The sequence below is a fragment of the Mustela nigripes genome, chromosome 13, assembly GCF_022355385.1.
Source record: "Mustela nigripes isolate SB6536 chromosome 13, MUSNIG.SB6536, whole genome shotgun sequence".
Taxonomy (NCBI): domain Eukaryota; kingdom Metazoa; phylum Chordata; class Mammalia; order Carnivora; family Mustelidae; genus Mustela; species Mustela nigripes.
In genome coordinates, this window is record NC_081569.1 from 114827313 (window position 1) to 114845142 (window position 17830).

The 17830-nt window shown below is 38.6% G+C and overlaps 1 protein-coding gene across 1 annotated transcript; it reads right to left on the minus strand.

Annotated features, from left to right (window-relative positions):
* Positions 1–1347: 1347 nt before the first annotated feature.
* LOC132000079 (cytochrome c oxidase assembly protein COX16 homolog, mitochondrial) lies at positions 1348–15583 on the minus strand. The gene is made up of 4 exons (XM_059373494.1): positions 15217–15583; positions 8095–8166; positions 4898–4960; positions 1348–2265 (listed from the first exon to the last, which is right to left on the minus strand). The coding sequence occupies exons 1-4, from the start codon at positions 15283–15285 to the stop codon at positions 2149–2151; spliced, it is 321 nt and encodes a 106-aa protein (XP_059229477.1). The 5' UTR covers positions 15286–15583; the 3' UTR covers positions 1348–2148.
* Between the last annotated feature and the right edge of the window lie 2247 nt (positions 15584–17830).

The window sequence follows — 17830 nt, forward strand, 5'->3', positions numbered from 1 at the left end:
AGAAGTTTCCTTTGAGACTAGGCTTTTTGTTAAGAACAAAATTCAGAGAACATATTTCAGAATGGTTCATTTCTCTTCCCCCCTGCTGAAACCACAAGATTTTTCTCTAATATTCAGAGTGAGAATTTAGTGGGGCTCCAGGAACTAAAACTCACAAAAGTATGCCCCTGGCCTGGTCTCCGTGAGTTTTTAACTCAAGCTTGTCCATACTCTGTCTCCAGTAATTAGTCAATTACTCTTCAAGCATTCCTACCGGATCCTGGCTCCAACAGTGGCTTTCAGGTGGGTTCTCTTCCAGGTAACCTGTGATCCTCTCTATTTGTCTGTCTCAAGTTTTCAGGTGGTGGTTTTGTCCTGTGTCCTCAATTCTCTCATGGATCAAAGAACAGCTGTTGATTTTCAGGTTTTCAACTTTTTCTTTGTGTTAGGATGGGAGGTGTGACTTCCAAGGTTCCTAAATGTTTGACCAGAAACTGAAGTCCCCCATGCTATTTTTAAAGAAAATGTTAAACAATTTCCTAGATGAGTTGTACCATTTTACATTATACCAGCAATGTGTGAGGGGTCCAGTTTCTCCACATCCTTACCAGCATTTGGAATTGTCACTTTTTTATTTCAGCTATTTTAATAAGTATGTAGTGATTTCTCAACGTAGTCCAAATGTGTATTTCCCTGATGGCTAGTGATGTCAACCATTCTCTTCATGTGCTTATTTGCCATATTCATATAGTGAATATATTCAGTGAAATGCTGCTTTGTGTCTTTTGACCATTTTCTTATTGGACTATTTGCTTTTTTATTACTGAGTTTTCAGAATTCTTCATATATTCTAGATATGAGCCTTTTATCATAAATGTGGTTTGCAAGTATTTTCTCTCAGTCTGGATTGTCTTTTCACTTTCAATGGGGTCTTTGGAAAACAAGTTTTTAATTTTGATGAGATTCAATTTACCAAGTTTTTCTTTTATGAATGTTTTTGTTAAGAACTATTTTTCAAGAATTATACACTAAGTCCTGAAGACTTTCTTCTTTCTTTTCCCAAAAGTTTTGAGTTTTACATTTAGATCCATTTTGAGTTACTTTTTGTACATGGAGCAATGTTAAGTGGAGGTCTATTATTTTTTTGGCCCATGAAATCCAACTGTTCTTTAATATCTCATGATCTATCATCATTAAATAATCAGCTTGATTTTCTTTTTGCTACAACTAACCCACTGAAAACAGTGATCTTGACTGGGCAAGAGGTAGGTAGATTTATAATTTTTTGTCAACATAAGGGGGAGTATTTCTTTCTTTCTTTTTTTTTTTTTTTAGCTAAAGAACATAGACTGAGTTTATTACTTTGCACCTTGTTCTTTTTTTTTTTAATTTTTTATTTTTTATAAACATATATTTTTATCCCCAGGGGTACAGGTCTGTGAATCGCCAGGTTTACACACTTCACAGCAAGGGGGGAGTATTTCAATTGAGACTTTAGGCACCTGGAACTCAGTATGAAAAAAATCAGAGAGTGGGGTAACAGGCTGGCTAAGACACAGGTAAAAAGGAGAAAATAAACTAAAAAAAAACAACTTCTCTCAATTCTATCTTTTTGCCTAGCATTTAGATCATAGCAAACCCCAAGTTAAAAAAAGAAAAAGAACAGAACTACAGTCAAGTTGCATGCAAATTATGCTAAGGCATAAAGTATCCCTTTAAATCAGTATTTCCAAACTGTAATCACATAGATAACAAATTTGGAATACTTGAACAAATTTGCTGTATCTGTATGTAATATGTGCTACTACATGATCTTTGCCTTAACCAAGAACAGTATTATTTTCTCAACATGTTTTAATGGTATCAACATAATCATCAGTTATATACTTTGGAGACTGATTAGTATATCATGTGAGGTATTATAAGTAAAACCAAAACTCTCATCACCTGTGATTGATATTATTTTCCTACACAGGATTGACACAAAAAAATCACTGCCTGATGTTACTGTGACTTTTTATCAAGATTATCTGTCATCACATTACTCACATCCAAGCTTCTTCAGGTCTGAAATTTTCTTCCCCCTGAGTATGTAGTGGGAATTCCAGTTGATAACATTTTTGTTTAAAAAAAAAAAAAAAGAAAAAGAAAAGAAAAGAATCAACTGAGTCAAGTTGTCTTAGTCTTAAGAATTTCTGGATTTCGTCCTTGGAGGAGGTCAGGATCTTCCCAAGGCCTGGGTCCTCGAATATTCTTCCAGTCGTCAAAAGCAGAGTCCTTTATTTTCTACAGAGCCACAAAAATTAAAGTATATACATTAGGGTAAAAGTCCTGTGGCTTCAATTAGGACATTACTAAATGAATGACTAAATGAGTGGAAAAAATCCAATAGGCCCTCAATTATAATTTTAACAAATAAATCAACTGCATGTCACACTTACTAACTGAAGTAATGACATATCTTCTAGGATTTGCAATTTTTCTTGCTTGCTGTGGAGGTTAATTAGAATATCTTTTTCCCTCCCCCCATCAGAATAAAATTACTGAATTAGAGGAAGAGTTTGCATACTTTATTTTTGAGAGCATAAAGGAAGGCAAGAAGCTGGGAAAACAAAAGTCCAACTCTGAAGGCTGATTCAGCTAATAATGACTAGCATGGGTCAGCATGGTGACAGTAGTAAAGGAGAGGAAAAGAACAAAGGTGGTGACCCTAAAGTCTGCTAGAACGAAGAAAAGAGACTAGCGATTTGTCCTGCACCAGAGAAATGAGCCTGAGCCTGCAAATGAAGACATTTCCCACAGCTGCCAAGAGCAAATCCCTTTTATTCAATAAAACCTAGTTTGAACTACAGTTTTGGGTCATCATACCTTCACAGTTAGTATGAAATGCCTCCCAGCACAGAAATGAAGGTAGATTAAAAGGAAAATTATAAATGGGTTCTTCACCCTTCAACACCACTCTGACAGTAACTTTTCTACATCTACTTTTGTTGTTCTGGAATTACTGAGAAAAAAAAGGCTCAGAGAACACAGAATAGCTTATATCCAGAGATAGGAAAAACAATATGAATTTATACTGACACTTGGATAATAAGCCTTTCTCTTTTACTAACAAGCTGTATAACCTTGGGCAAGTGATTTAATAAGCCATCTGGGCACTAATTCCCTCATAAGTAATAATAAAAAGGCTAAACCAAATGGTTTAGATGGTTTCTTCAGCTCTCAAATTCTATGGTTTCCAAAATAACTAAAAGAAGATTTACTCCCAGACAAACCCTCCAGAGCATCACTACTGACATAGTGCTTACAGACTGAGAAGTAGCAAGTCACTGGTCTTGACAAAATAATGGGGAAGTAATGAACTGAAACCATGCTCTAAATGTCACTTACAGTTTCACTAGGAGTCTATATTAAATATACATAAATGAACAAAGTTCTACTTATTTAATGTGCAAGGAATTAAGTTATTTTCAAGTACAGTATTGAAATTACCCAAAGTTACAAAAAGCTTTGAAGAAAAGATGGCCTTCACCCAGGTAACATAAGACAAATATGCTTAAGAGAATTTAAGACTATTTCTTCGATGGGATGCAAGGCTGGCAGAACGACTTCACATAAAACTGTTCCAGTCTTCACAGGTCTACCGTAAATGAAAGTGTCTCTGTGGGATTTAGCAAAACATAGACAGTAACTGAAGACCATGCTGTACATGTGTTGGGCAAGACCACCTAAGGCTTACCACTTAACAACCAACTGTTAACAGAATTGAGTATGAAACAGAATCAAGAAGTGCTAATGAAACGCACTGCCAATCAATACTGGATTTTCAGCCCTGCTACAGTGGAGACCTCTCTTTAACACCTAGCTTCTACCTTGACATACGCCTGAGACACCAAAAAGGCTAATCTTTAGGAATAAGGATTATGCCGAGAGTAAGACCTGCTTTGGACTCATTGCAAGCCAAGCTCTGACAAGATCCTCTGGAGGGACAATGTGGAGAATGAGTCCCATAGAATTACAGCAGTATAGGAAACACCAAAGCCTTTCCACAGAGCCTCCCTTAAAAAGACAAACCAAGCTCAAAATAATCAGCCAATAATTGAACTGCCTGCTAAAATGAAAATCAACACTTTTCACAAGTCTCTTCAATGTATTACTCACAATGTTCATCTTTCAAGCAAAATAACTAACCATACAAAGAAACAGAGTAGTATGATCCACAGGCAAAAATCAACAATATACAAGAAATGGAGAACATCTTCCCTAACCACATGCTATAACACCATTTGCTATTAAACATGAATTTTTGCTATTCAGATGGGTGGATGATGACACATTGTTATAATTTTAACTAACATTCCTATAAGCTTAGTATCTTGTCCTATGTTTAAGAATGATATTTATTCTCCACATCACATTTGTATCAGGGAGATACAAATCAAAACCACAATGAGATACTACCTTATACCAGTTGGAATAGCTAAAATTAACAATACAGGGAACAACAAATGTTGGCAAGGATGTGGAGAAAGGGGAAACTTTTTTTTTTGAATTTTGTATCACATTTAAATCAACTTCTCTGACTCAAGACCACAAAAAAGAATCTCCATTTTTTTCTCCTAGTATTTTAGCACTTTTTTTATTTTTAAATTTTTGCTCTACCTAGAATTTATTCATTTTAACACATGAAATATAGATCCATCATATTTTCTTATCAAATGACTACATAGTTGTCCTAATACCATATTGTTTGGGGTCATTTTTTTCTGCACTGGTAATAATTTAAGATAGGCAGAATCAGTCACTGGCTAGGAAAACTGCTACAGAAGAGAGATTATATTAACATTATATATTATATTATATTAACTGCTACAAAAGAGAGATTATATTAACATATAACATATATTAACATATGTACCTCATACTCGGATTCCAATGATATTTTATTCATTTTCAGTTTTTTTTCTAATTCAGGATCAATCTGCAGAAAAGAAAGGAGCCATAAGTTATTTAAGTCTGTTAGATTCAATTTTGAATTTAAAAAGTTATATAAGGGGAGAAAAAAGTTATATATGGAATGGCTGGGATGGTGAGGCTGGCCTAATAATTAATTGACATAAAACACATGAACAGGAGAAAAACAAATTTAATTATGTATGTACAGGAGGCCCACAAAGACATGAGACTCACAGGTAGCCAGGAAATTGAGTCAGGCAATTAAATATCATTCTGAGCTAAGGAAAACGAGGCAGGAAGCTAGCGTTGAAAAGGGGAGGAAGACAATTCACAGGAAGATAAAAAGCAAATGTTTGGGAAACAAATGTCCACTACGCCATGCAGGTAAGTCTTTCTGATATAAAAAGTTATCCCTGCTAATAGGTCTCTTCTTGGTATAGACCCTCCATCTAAGTTGTTTTAGGCAGCTAAAGGAGAGATAAAAATCCTTTCCACAGTCTGGTAGGTCGTCAGCTCAAAATAATCCCCATGTCAAAATGGTTCATTTTGGGACAGCATATCTTGCTCCCCCTCAACACCAAACAGTAGAAGGAAAAAACCAAAAACTAAAACCTGCAATAATCTCGAGTACCCTTCAGTGAAAGAGTAAAAATACAGCTTTCTAACCAAAAGAACAATAACAAATTAATAAAACATTGTTATTCCAAAAGAGGACCACAAAAAAGTCAGAAAGAAATAACTGTAACAAACAGCACATAAGAAGTATGTTTAAACCCAAATATATAAAAATTTACATTAAATGCAAATGGCTTTAATGATCCAATTAAAAAACAAGACTATTAAAAACATATATTCTGTTTATAAGAGGTATATTTAAAACCAAGTATATAGAAAGATTAAGCTTAAAAAGAAAAGAAGTCATATTAACATCCAACAAAGCAGCCTTTAAGGAAAGAAGCATTATTAGCAAGCAAAGTGTTAAGAAAAAGGCCAACAGGTCCAAAATGGAGTCACTTCTGCTAAGCATATCACCAAACTGATACTTAATATCTAACCTAAGTTCCACTCTCTCCCAGGAATGTAATCTTAACCAGTCAGTCTGGAACTTCCTGGTCAGAGGAGTGAGGTAAACTGCCTGACTGTCCCCGTCTGTCCCCCAAAGGAAGATGAAATAACATGCTCTTTCCTTGTCCCTGCTCAGTTCAGTCTTTAAAAGTCTCCTATTTTATACACATAAAGAGCAATATTTATACAGATAAAGAGCTCTTCAGAGCTCTTTCCTTTTGCCAGATGCAGGAATCAATGAATAAAACCAACCTGATCTTTAAATTTACTGATATTTATTTGAATTTTTAAAAGATTTTATTTATTTATTCATGAGAGAGAGAGAGAGAGAGAGGCAGAGGCAGAAGGAGAAGCAGGCGCCCCAAGGAGCAGGAAGCCCCATGCAGGACTTGATCCCACGACCCCAGGATCATGACCTGAGCCAAAGGCAGACGCCTAGCCATCTGAGCTACCCAGGCGCCCTGAATTTTTTTTTTTAAGGAAAACTTCATTACACTATTTCACCCATGAAGATGTACTAATTCTGAAATTATGTGTGCCTAATATCATAGTGAAATAGAGTCATAATAGAGATGTCAGCACAATTTTCTCAGTAGCAGATAGAAAATACAGATTTAAAAAGTCAACACTACATAAAATTTGAGAAAACCCTACAAACTTGACCAAATGAATGTATAAATGGATGTGTAAATTTTAATATGTACCCATCACAGCCAGATGTACATTTTTTCAAGTGCACATTATATATAAACTGATCATATGCTGTGTCATAAAGTAAGTCTCAACAAATATCAAAGAAAGAGCTCATTGAAAATATTCTTTTTGATCACAATGCATCTAAGTTAGAAATCAATAAAAATTAGAAAATCCCCTATACTTATAAATTAAGGAAAAACACTTCTAAGTAGCTTCTGAATAACTGAAAACATTTTTAATTAAATGATTGTGAACATATTATATATTAAACTTTCATGACATGCTAGGCCCATGTTTAAAGGGAAATTCATCAGCTTATAAGCATATATTACAAAAAAAGAGGATGCCTGAGTGGCTCAGTCAATTAAACAGCTGCCTTTGACTCAGGTCATGATCCCAGGGTCCTAGAACCAAGTCCCACATCAGGCTTTCTATTCAGTGGGGAGCCTGCTTCTCCCTCTCCCTCTACCTGCTGCTCCCTCTGCTTATGCTCTCTGTCAAATAAATAAATAAAATTCTTTAAAAAATTATAAAAAGAAAAAGACGAACAGGCAAAGAGCTAAGAATCTACCTCATAAAGTCAGAAAAAAGAAAAAAAAAGTAAAAAAAAAAGTAAATAGAGAACAGAACTAATTAAAAATCAAACAAATGCATGACAAGAGAATAAACTTAACCAAAAGTTATCGATAAATCTCAAGTAAAATCGACTTAGAAGAAGGAGAAGTCACATATATGAGTATTCAGAATGAAAAGGACGTCGACAGTATAAATTTTATGGGCAACAGATACTCGGATAATATGAATACTTTTAGGCCCACAAACTTGAAAAATTAAACAAAATGGACAAATTCATAGAAAACTACAACTTTCTGGGCGCCTGAACCACTGGGTGGTTCAGTGGATTAAGCCACTGCCTTCGGCTCAGGTCATGATCTCAGGGTCCTGGGATCGAGTCCCGCATCGGGCTCTCTGCTCAGCAGGGAGCCTGCTTCCTCCTCTCTCTCTCTGCCTGCCTCTTTGCCTACTTGTGATTTCTCTCTGTCAAATAAATGGATAAAATCTTTAAAAAAAAAAAAATCCTAAAAACAACTCTACTGAATATATTTCATTGGAGAATGCAGTATTGCAAATTTTCTATGAATAGAAATAGAAATAGAATTTAGATATAAATATGAATAGAAGTAGAAATAGAATTCAGATAACTAAATTCTTTATACTTCATGATTCATTTCCATACGATCACTCATGTTGTCTTAAAGAGTAAGAAAGAGCCCAAGGATCATACAACCCCTTGAAAAGTTAGACAAAACTTACACTGCTTAGTACACTAAGTAAACACATCTAAACCTGAACAATCATATACACAGACACATGTTAAACTCCAATTACAGTCCTTACTTTAATTTTCACAGCATCATAGCGGATTTGTGAAAACTCACGAAGACCAAAAGAACCTCCAACTATCAGCAACTGAAACAAAGAAAGGAAACAGTTAAACAAAACAGAAGGGCAGAATTCAGTCTATCTTCAGACTAATGTCAACAGTGGCAGTTTATATGAAACCCAATACATTATTTTCTTGGTGAGCGACCATTCATCCGTAGATGCAGTACGTACTGTCACTAGGAAACATTTTACCCTATCACCAACTACCAAAGTCAGTACCCCATTACTTGTTTTTTTTTTTGTTCATTTTTAAATATTTTATTTGTTTATTTGAGGTAAGGGAGAGAGACAGACTCTGTGCTGAGTGCTGAGTGTAGAGCCCAATGTGGGGCTTGATCACATGACCCTGAGATCATGACCCGAGCAGAAGCCAAGAGCCGGACACTTAACCAACTGACCCACCCAGCTGCCCTCTCATACTTGTATTACACCTTATGGTTTAAATAACATCATCACAAGCATTGTATTAGTTGATCTTATAAAAGAACTAAAGCTAAGAAAAAATCCATTTAAAAGATGGGGAAATAAAAGGACAGGCAACTTGCCTATGATCATACTGAGTAGAGCTAGGAATTAAATTCTGGCCTCATTTCTTCAAGACCAGAATTCTTTCAATTTTCTGTGTTTGCAAAATAAGCTAACTAGATGGCATTTTTCTCCATTTTCTTACCAACTAATAAAAGCATCTCATAAAATATACCACACTTCTCAATATAGGGCAAAACTTAAAAGATCCCTCCAACTGTCACTGCTGTTTTAGCACCTCTTCCAATAATCTAATGGGTTTCACCCTTAATCCTAAAGCTGTAATAATCTAGCAATTTCGATAAAAATAAAGTTTGATCACTACCTTCATTTTTATGTCAATATACTAATATTACCAAATAAGGAAATATAAAGATATAAAACAGTGTAAAATATAATACTTTACAATTTTAAGGTTGAAATACTAACAAAACCTTTAGGTTATAAATTTTAAAACCCAGTAAGTCTGACCACATAAAAATTTTAAACGTCTATCCTGACAAATAAGTGAAATAATAACAACACAAAATCAAGAGACAACAAAGCAGGAAAAATATCTGGCAATGTCAATACGTAAGAATTACCTGTATAAGTAAAATAACGCTTGTCTTTGTGTCTCAATGAAGAGACACATCCCTGGCTTTCAAAACTCTGTCTCAGTCTCCTTTTTTCCATTCTTCCTCATCTTCCCAACCTCAAAATGTTGGAAGTATTCCCAAAGGCTCCAATTTTCACATTTCTTCCAACTATTCACAATCAAAACTGGTTCCATAGCTGACGTCATCCAATTTCATGGCTTTAAATGGGCTCTACAACCTAACCACCTCCAAATGCACGCTTTCAATGGCAAACATCCCATTGCCTTCCTATTTGACATTTCCACTTCAAAGTCTAAAGACACATGGGGCACCTGGGTGGCCCAGTTGGTTACGCATCTGACTTCAGCTCAGGTTATGAACTCCAGGCCCTGGAATCTGCCCATTGGGCCGCCATGGGGGGAGGTCTGCTTCACCCTCTCTCCTCTCTGCCCCTTCTCCACATGTTCTCAGAGAAATAAAATCTTTAAAAAAAAAAAAAAAAGTCTAGCAGATATAATAAATAAACATTAAAAAAAACTGTACCCCAACACTCTTTCCAGTAAATGTCAACAGCTTTCATCCAACAGCTCAAGCAAACTTCTTTGTAATCATCATAAGTTCCTTTCATTTGTATCTCACATCTAATCCATCCCTGAGTTCTGTCACCTCTACTTTTTTTTTTAAGATTTTATTTATTCATTTGACAGAGAGAGTGAGAGAGCAAAAACAGGGGGTACAGGGGGAGAGAGGGGAAGAAGCAGACTCCCTGCCAAGCAGGGAGCCCAATGTGGGGTTCAATCCCAGGACCCTGGGATCATGATCTGAGCCGAAGGCAGATGCCTAACTATCTGAGCCACCCAGGCGCCCCATCACCTCTACTTTTAAAATATTTCCTGCAACTGACAATTTCTGACTATACCTTCTTCTAACATTCTAGTCCAGGCATCCATTACATCTTTATGGAACTTCTACAATCATAGTACCCACATGGTACATAATGAAGAATTTGTCTGATCTTTGTTTTGGGTTCCTGGGCAGAAAGTACTACCTGGAACTTTCCTGAGTAACAGGAGTATCTTTGTTATTGGTGGGGGGCCCTTAGGACCACACCTGAGTTTATGCTAATGAGGTGACTCAGGGCAGGCCCCTAAATAGTTACAGTATACAGTCAGGCCATGCTGGAATGACCAACCGTATGACTAGAGGGATGCGGCTTTAAGCCCTATGATATCAACCTGACCCCCAAGGAGATGGGGCTGGACACCGAGTTCCCTCACATTGTTAATGATTCAATTAACCACACCTAGATAATAAAACCCCAATTAAAAAGACTCTGGACACTGAAGCTTGGTTGAGCTTCCTGGCTGGTGAACACATCAATGTGCTGGGAAGGTGGCATGCCCTGATTTCACAGGAGGAAAAATGGAAACTCTGCTTTGGGGACTTTCCAGACCTTACCCCTCTTCTTTTGGTCTCTTTGGTTTCTTCTGGTCTCTTCTTTTGGCTAGTCCTAATTTATACCCCTTAAAATAAAACTATAATTCTAAGTATAGTGCTTTCCTGAGCTCTGTGAGTCATTCTAGTGAATTACTGAACTTAAGGGGGTTAACAGGAACCCATGAATTTATAATCAGTTGTATCAGAAGCACAGGTAGTCTAAAAATCCCAGAGCTTTCAGCTGGTGTCTAAAATAAGGGGAGTTTCATGAAGGACTATCCCCCTACTCTCTAACACTCCACCTTTAGAAGGGATCAAGCAGGCACCAGGGGAACAAAGCAGCACCAAGTAAACAAACAAAGCATACCAGAATAGCACTGCAAGGGTTCTGAAACCTAAATTATTATTGGAAAGAAAGCCCAAAATAGTATGCTATTACCTACAAGCTAAGTCTAAGCATGGCAACTACTTGCTAAAGTAGAAGACTTAAATGGGATACAGAGTTTCCTAACATAATATTCAGAATGTCCACGATACAATAAAAACGCATTTGTCATAGCAAGAATCAGGAAAACAGCAAGTTGAATTAGAAAAGACTATCAAGAGACAGTATCAAGAGATAAACCAGATGTTGGAATGATCTGACAAAGATTTTATTTATCTTTTTTTTAAGATTATTCATTATTTGAGAGAGAGAGACAGAGACAGAGACAGAGAGCACCTACTGCACCTGCACCTGCACCTGTGGGGAAGGGGCAGAGGGAGAGGGAGAAGCAGACTCCCCGCTGAGCAGGGAGCCCCATGCCCATGCTGGCTGGATCTCAGGACCCTGAGATCATGACTTGGGCCCAAACGAAGAGTTGGGACACTTAACTGACTAAGCCACCCAGACACCCCATGACCTAACAAAAATTTTAAAGGAATCATTATAAAAATGCTTCAGAGAGCAGTAACAAATGTTCTTAAAACAAATGAAAAGTTAGAAAATCTCACCAAAGACATAGAAAAAAAAAAAAGAACCAAAAGATAACATCAAGTGAAATGGCAGACTAAGCACCTCCAAAAATCTTCTCCATCAAAGCAATGAGAAAACTGGCAAAAGTTGTCAAAGCAACTTTTTCAGAAATTTGAAAATTAAGCAAAGACTTGCAGTAATGTTGGGAACATCTTCTAAAGAAGGAGACTACCTTTCAGCAAGAACAGAAAGCTTGGTGGCATTTTTATTCCCACCTCTCTGCCCCAGCTCCATGGTAGCCATGAGAACAAATAGAACGCATCATGGTACAAAGCAGGAACCTCTAAATGGGCAGCATGGGGTTGGGGCTCCTTAAAATCTTATTCTCTGAGAACTGTCACTGCTTGACCCAATCTGGTGGTTCAGTGGAAATCACAGTCACAAGGCTTACTTCAGTTTTCCTGACATGGATCTCAACTAGTACTAATAGACTTCTCCCAAGAACTGTTTGCTGAAAAAATTCAGAGGCAATTGTTTAACATCGTGACTGCCTGGGATGGTAGGCAACAAGGCAAATAACAGTCTAAACAAAAAGCTTAAAAGAAAATATGAGAAATAAGGTGTCCACAGAGGACTCTGAAAAGTTCTAATATATTCCTGAGAATCTAGAAGGAAATGCTCATGAACAGAATTGTCCCAAGCCCAGAGTTGTGTAAGCTCAGGAAAGATCTGAGAAGGCCTTAAACACTTGCCTGTGGCTAACCTTGAGTCTCTGAGCAAATGGGAAGTAAAATCTCAAGGCAGAGTTGTAACCTGCCTGGCTGAGTGTTGAAGACACACCAAAACAAGCATACAGAGGCCCTCAAAAAAGACTTACTGGTTCCAGGTGTTTAGGGAAACCTCTACCCAATAAAAAGAAAAATAACCCAATTTAGAGTGGGCAAATGATCTGAATAAACATTTCTTCAAAGAGATACAGATGACCAATAGGCATATGAAAGGATGTTCCATATTCATTAGTCTTGAGGGAAATGCAAATGAATACCACAATAAGATACCTTCCCATTCACTGAGAAGAGTGTAACAGAAAAGATGGACATTAGCAAGTGTTGGCAAGGACACGGAGGATTCATTGCTGGTGGGAATGTTAAATGATGTAGCCACTCTGGGCAATAGCTTGACAGTTCCTCAAAATGGAGTACCATATAACCCAGCCGTTCTATCACTGGGGAGATACCTAAGAGAAAAGAAAACATACATCCATACAGAAACCTGTACATGAATGTTCGTAGCAGCATGATTCACAATGGCCAAAAACTGGAAACAATGTTCACCAATGTTCACCAATGTTCACCAATGAATAAATAAAATGATAAATAAATAGGACAGGATTAGGATTAAAAATTTTCTAGCCAAATGTTAAGACATTATTTAGCCATAAAAAGGAATGAAGTTTTGATACATGTTATAACGTGAATGAATCTTGAAAACACTATGCTAATTGAAAGAAATCAGTCACAAAAGACCACATGTCATATTACACTATTAAATGTATAAACAGGGGCTCCTGGGTGGCTCAGTGGGTTAAAGCCTCTGCCTTCGGCTCAGGTCATGATCCCAGGGTCCTGAGATCAAGCCCCGCTGCTTCCCTTCCTCTCTCTCCGCCTGCCTCTCTGCCTACTTGTGATCTCTCTCTCTGTCAAATAAATAAATAAAATCTTAAAAAAATATATATCTATAGACAGAAGTAGATTAGTGGTTGCCTATGTTGGGGGGAGAGAGGAGAAAACAGGAATTGACTACTAATGAACATGGTGTCCCTGATGAAATTATTCTGAAGTTAGACAGTGGTGGTAGTTGCATAACTCTGTGAATATAGCATAAACGCTGAACCTGAATGGGCTAAATTTTTGGTGTGTAGGAACCAGTAGGTCACTGGTCAAATTAGAAAGGTAAATCCTGACTAAATGGATAGTATGGAAGCTGAAACAAGTATATTCTCTTTCTTCAAGTAGTTTGGACACGGAGGGAAGGAGAGTTGTATTTGCATATATACCTGGTGTTCAAAGTCCTCTTCTGTATGTCCTATGAAGCATTAATATTTATCCAAGAGAGGAAATAATTTCAGCTTGAAGATAAATGTAGCATAGTAATTATGGCATATGCAACTGTTACGTGATGAAGAGGATGTATCTTTTGAGTTCTTTCCAGTACTGTTTGGTTTCAAAGTACTGAATTCAACAATTTCCTCTACAATTTATTAATATGTTTAGGACTCATATTTTGAAACATGGTTCTCTAGGTCTGGTATAGATGTAGAGACCAGTAAAGGGTAACACATTTGGGGAAAAGGCTACTGTGGTACTTTCCATTCCCTGAAATAAAATACAAAAGGAAACCCCTAAACTCCTAGAAGGTACTTCAACACTAGTGGTTTTAATATCTGGGCTTGTGATTTTGAAAAATAAGAAACAAAATCAAGTTGGCTCTCCCTGGCACATGCAGGTGACATCAAGTTAGTGACCACGACCACAATGCTTTTGAATGGATCTCCATTGGGGGCAGAGGAACCTAGAGGGAGGATAGTTTTTACACACGCCCTGTCATTTACACAAATATAATCACTGCATTATCTTTGAAGACTGTTTTCTTTAAAATTTTTAAGGTCACTTCTCTCCTTTAGTTCTGCTTAAATGTGAAAGTTGGTAACCTCATCTTACCAAGATCCATACAAAGGATTCAACTGTTAAGGATTTAAAAGAAAGTGGGTTTTGTCCACACGTTTTATTGAAATTGTCTCATTTACTATCACATCAAGGCTTGCTGAAGCAAAATAACTTGCTAAGGTGAAGCAACAACAAAAAAGGGGAGACAGAAAGTTATCTGGCTGGATTCCAGCTCTGGCTGGTGTTAGGTCAACCTCAACCTGTACCTTCTAGACGAATGAGATCCTCGGGGAACTCAGTGTAGGACAGGACGCAAACACATAAACACCAAAAGTACACTCAACGTGCTTCAAAATGATCAACTGCAAGTCAGCGACCTTTTGAAAGGTGCTACAATGTGGCAGGCACCGTGCTATTCACTCAGTTTTCACAAGGTTTTATTGAACTCCTACCAGCAACCCGGGAAGAATTAAACAAACCAGGAAGCTGAAACGTGGAGATGCCCGAAACTGTACGAGTTAAGTAAATACACCTGGTTCCAACGAGCCACACCGCCGTCCAGGTGTAGCAGGGGTTAACAATGTCAGTTTAGTAATTACCCAGACCTGGGACAAAATCCGGTTCTGGCCTCGCGCCCTGAAGCACACCCTGGTGACTACTAGGGAGGGTAAAGGGGCGACTCCAGATGCTGGTACGAGCGAAGGGAGAGGACTAGGACAGCCACCTGCCGCCAGCCCCTTCCCCGCCCCTTCCCCGCCCACGCTGCGGCTCCCCGCCCCTTCCCCGCCCCTTCCCCGCCCACGCTGCGGCTCCCCGCCCCCTGCCTCCCGGATCCGGACCGCCGGGACCCGCCGAGCGGACGCCCCGCCCCTTCCGGAATCCCGCCCCACGCGTTCTCCCCGCCTGCGCTCACCAGCATGGGGACTCCATAGCGAAGCGTCTTGTTCTTGCGCAGGGTGCGCATCACCGAATGTACAGACATGACTGAACTTTCCCACGCGCGCGGACGCCTAGTCCGACAGCCCTAACGCGGCCTCCCGAATCCAAGCTCCCTCCCCAGGAGGAAGTCCTTGACTCGCCTCCTTTCCTTGGCCTCTCGGTGCTGGTCCTCTCCCGATCGGCCTCCGCCAGGCAAAAGCAATAGATGCGCGTAACACACTCGCGCGTCCGGTGGGAAATTCGTGTGTCGGCCATTTGGTTCCGGGACATTGGTTTGTAGTCGGGACTTCGGGATTGAAGCCGTATTTGTAGTCCTCATTAAATGATGTGGAAACAGATACCTCCCACGTTCTGGGTCTTGGCCACCGTCTTCTGACGTTCCCTAGTACATAGCCGCTCTATAAAATCAGCTAAGGAAAAAAAAAAGTTACTATGGAGCTAGTATTGCAGCTTCTGGTACTCTTGGCTATTTGTGGGTTGGGGAGTTCTCCAGGTTAATAATTAAGATTTAGAAATAAGTCACCATGAAAGGGTAGGTCGAATGGCAATCGGTGTAGTCCCTGGATATCACTGAACCTTTAATGTTAGTGCTTTAACTACTAGACAGCCTGTAATGTTCAGCCATTTATGAATGTCTGTTTTCCACTCATTCTGCAACCCTCCAGCACACATTTTTGCAGGTCATTAGAAGGTGTGAGGAAAACAGAGACGAAAAGATATAATCCCTGCCTTAAAGAAGCTGGTAGTTTAGTGGGCAAATGAGCCGGTGCCTTAAGTCCAACAGTTGCTCAGGAACCAGCCCCCACGTGCCATTTGCCAGGGTGAGTGAGAAAGCCTCACCTACCACGTGCTATTTGAGCTGACATAATAGTATAAAATACAGGTGACATGGAGTAACATTTCCCATGTTATCCTTGAGATCTTCTCATCTGTCCCTGCCTCTAGTGCCATGGAAATACTCTGGTTTAATCCCTTGTCATCCTTCCACATATTGAAGTCTTTCCACAATAGGAAGTCTCACATTGAGAAACTCCCCCGCTGCCTTTCACCTGATCTTATAACATCCATATCTATAGGCCCACAGGGTCAAGTATGAAAAAACCCAAAAAAACAAACATAACCTTAGTTGTGATTCTCAAGTCTATCTAACACACCGCTGAAAAGTCATCTAAAAAGCATAAATGAGATTCTCCTGGTTGGATTTGTTTGTTTGTTTACCTATACTAATCATTCCAATTTTCTTAGCAAGGAATTTAAGGTCCTTTATAATGGCCTGCCTTTTCTGCTACCCTTCTCCATTCACTCCACACTCAATTTTGGAGGAGACATTATTCCCTGAGGATTGCATGAACTTCCACATATCCAAAATGCAGCTTCAAGGACCCCACGTTCTTGAAGCCTTCCTTATTCCACGGGCAATATAAATTATTCCCTTCTCAGAGCTCCAATAGCCTTTGACTAATATATATCGCAGAACACTATCACACTGTATTTTGTTTTAGTATATAAAGTCACTGTTCCTCCAAATAGCATCCAAGCAAGATGAAAAACAGGAAAGAGGGAAGGATACTTCAGAGTTTGAATTTAAACCTTGGGGTTTAATTTTTGGTTCTGAGACTGAGGAAATGAGTCAAACCTCCCAACTACTCCTTCCCCAAAGAAGCATCACCTGAGCTAAGCCAAGGGTGGTTTTGGACTGATCAGGACAGGCTTTATTAAAGTGAGATTGAAAATTTCTTACCCCTATTTCTCAAATCTTCTGTCGCCCCAATCTCTCCAAGGAAGAGACACCGTGCAAACCTGGGGACTGAAGCAATAAGGTGGGAGCACTTAGCCTGAGAAGTTAAGTCAAGCTGCACAGTGCAAAGTGCTGGGAAAAAATTATGTCGATTATGGGAAAGAGTCTGGAGCAATTATAGAACTCAAGAGAATTTAGGATTGGAGGGATGGGCATATAAAGTGTTGCTATGGGTCTCCTTTAATGTGATTTTTTGTACTTTATTTTGAATTATTTGACTTTTGCTTTTTGTTGTATGTTTGTTTGTTTAAACAAGCTCTGTGTTGACCTAATTAAAAAGAAGGGGGGAAAGGCACTTGTTACCTGTAACCCCCCTTCCCCGTGCAAAATTTTATTCCTCCTCTATTAAGTTATTCTTGGGGACTAGAATTAAAGGAATTTGCCATTTCATGAATCCAAGAGCCTCTTCCTTCTGACTGTATGACCACAGGGCTTATATATCAACTTCCTTTGCAAGTTGTTTGAAAGTTTCTGGATGCATTAGAGTTCTTAAAGCCTACCCTTTACAAGGACAGGGTGCAAAGCTTTTACTCTTTGCATATATTGGTGTCGTCAAAAGATTATTCATTTTCTGTGTAACCCCAGAATGGGTACCCAGGGAAAAACAGAAGGCCAAAAAGAACGTTTGGAGACTAGAGTACTGATGAGAAAAAGAAGAAAATTTGAAAACAACATGTAAATGCATAAGAAGTTGGTATTAGGAGAAGGAGAAGGAGAAGGAGAGAAGAAGAGAAGAAGAAGAAGAAGAAGAAGAAGAAGAAGAAGAAGAAGAAGAAGAAGAAGAAGAAGA

What these genes read in the sequence shown, in the direction of transcription:
- LOC132000079 (XM_059373494.1), bottom strand. Translation starts at nt 15,285, where the DNA reads ATGTCTGTACATTCGGTGATGCGCACCCTGCGCAAGAACAAGACGCTT. An exon ending in ATGATGCTGTGAAAATTAAA is followed by an intron (nt 4,961 to 8,094) that starts GTAAGGACTGTA and finishes TCTTTTCTGCAG; the next exon opens with ATTGATCCTGAATTAGAAAA. An exon ending in CATTGGAATCCGAGTATGAG is followed by an intron (nt 2,266 to 4,897) that starts GTACATATGTTA and finishes GTGGCTCTGTAG; the next exon opens with AAAATAAAGGACTCTGCTTT.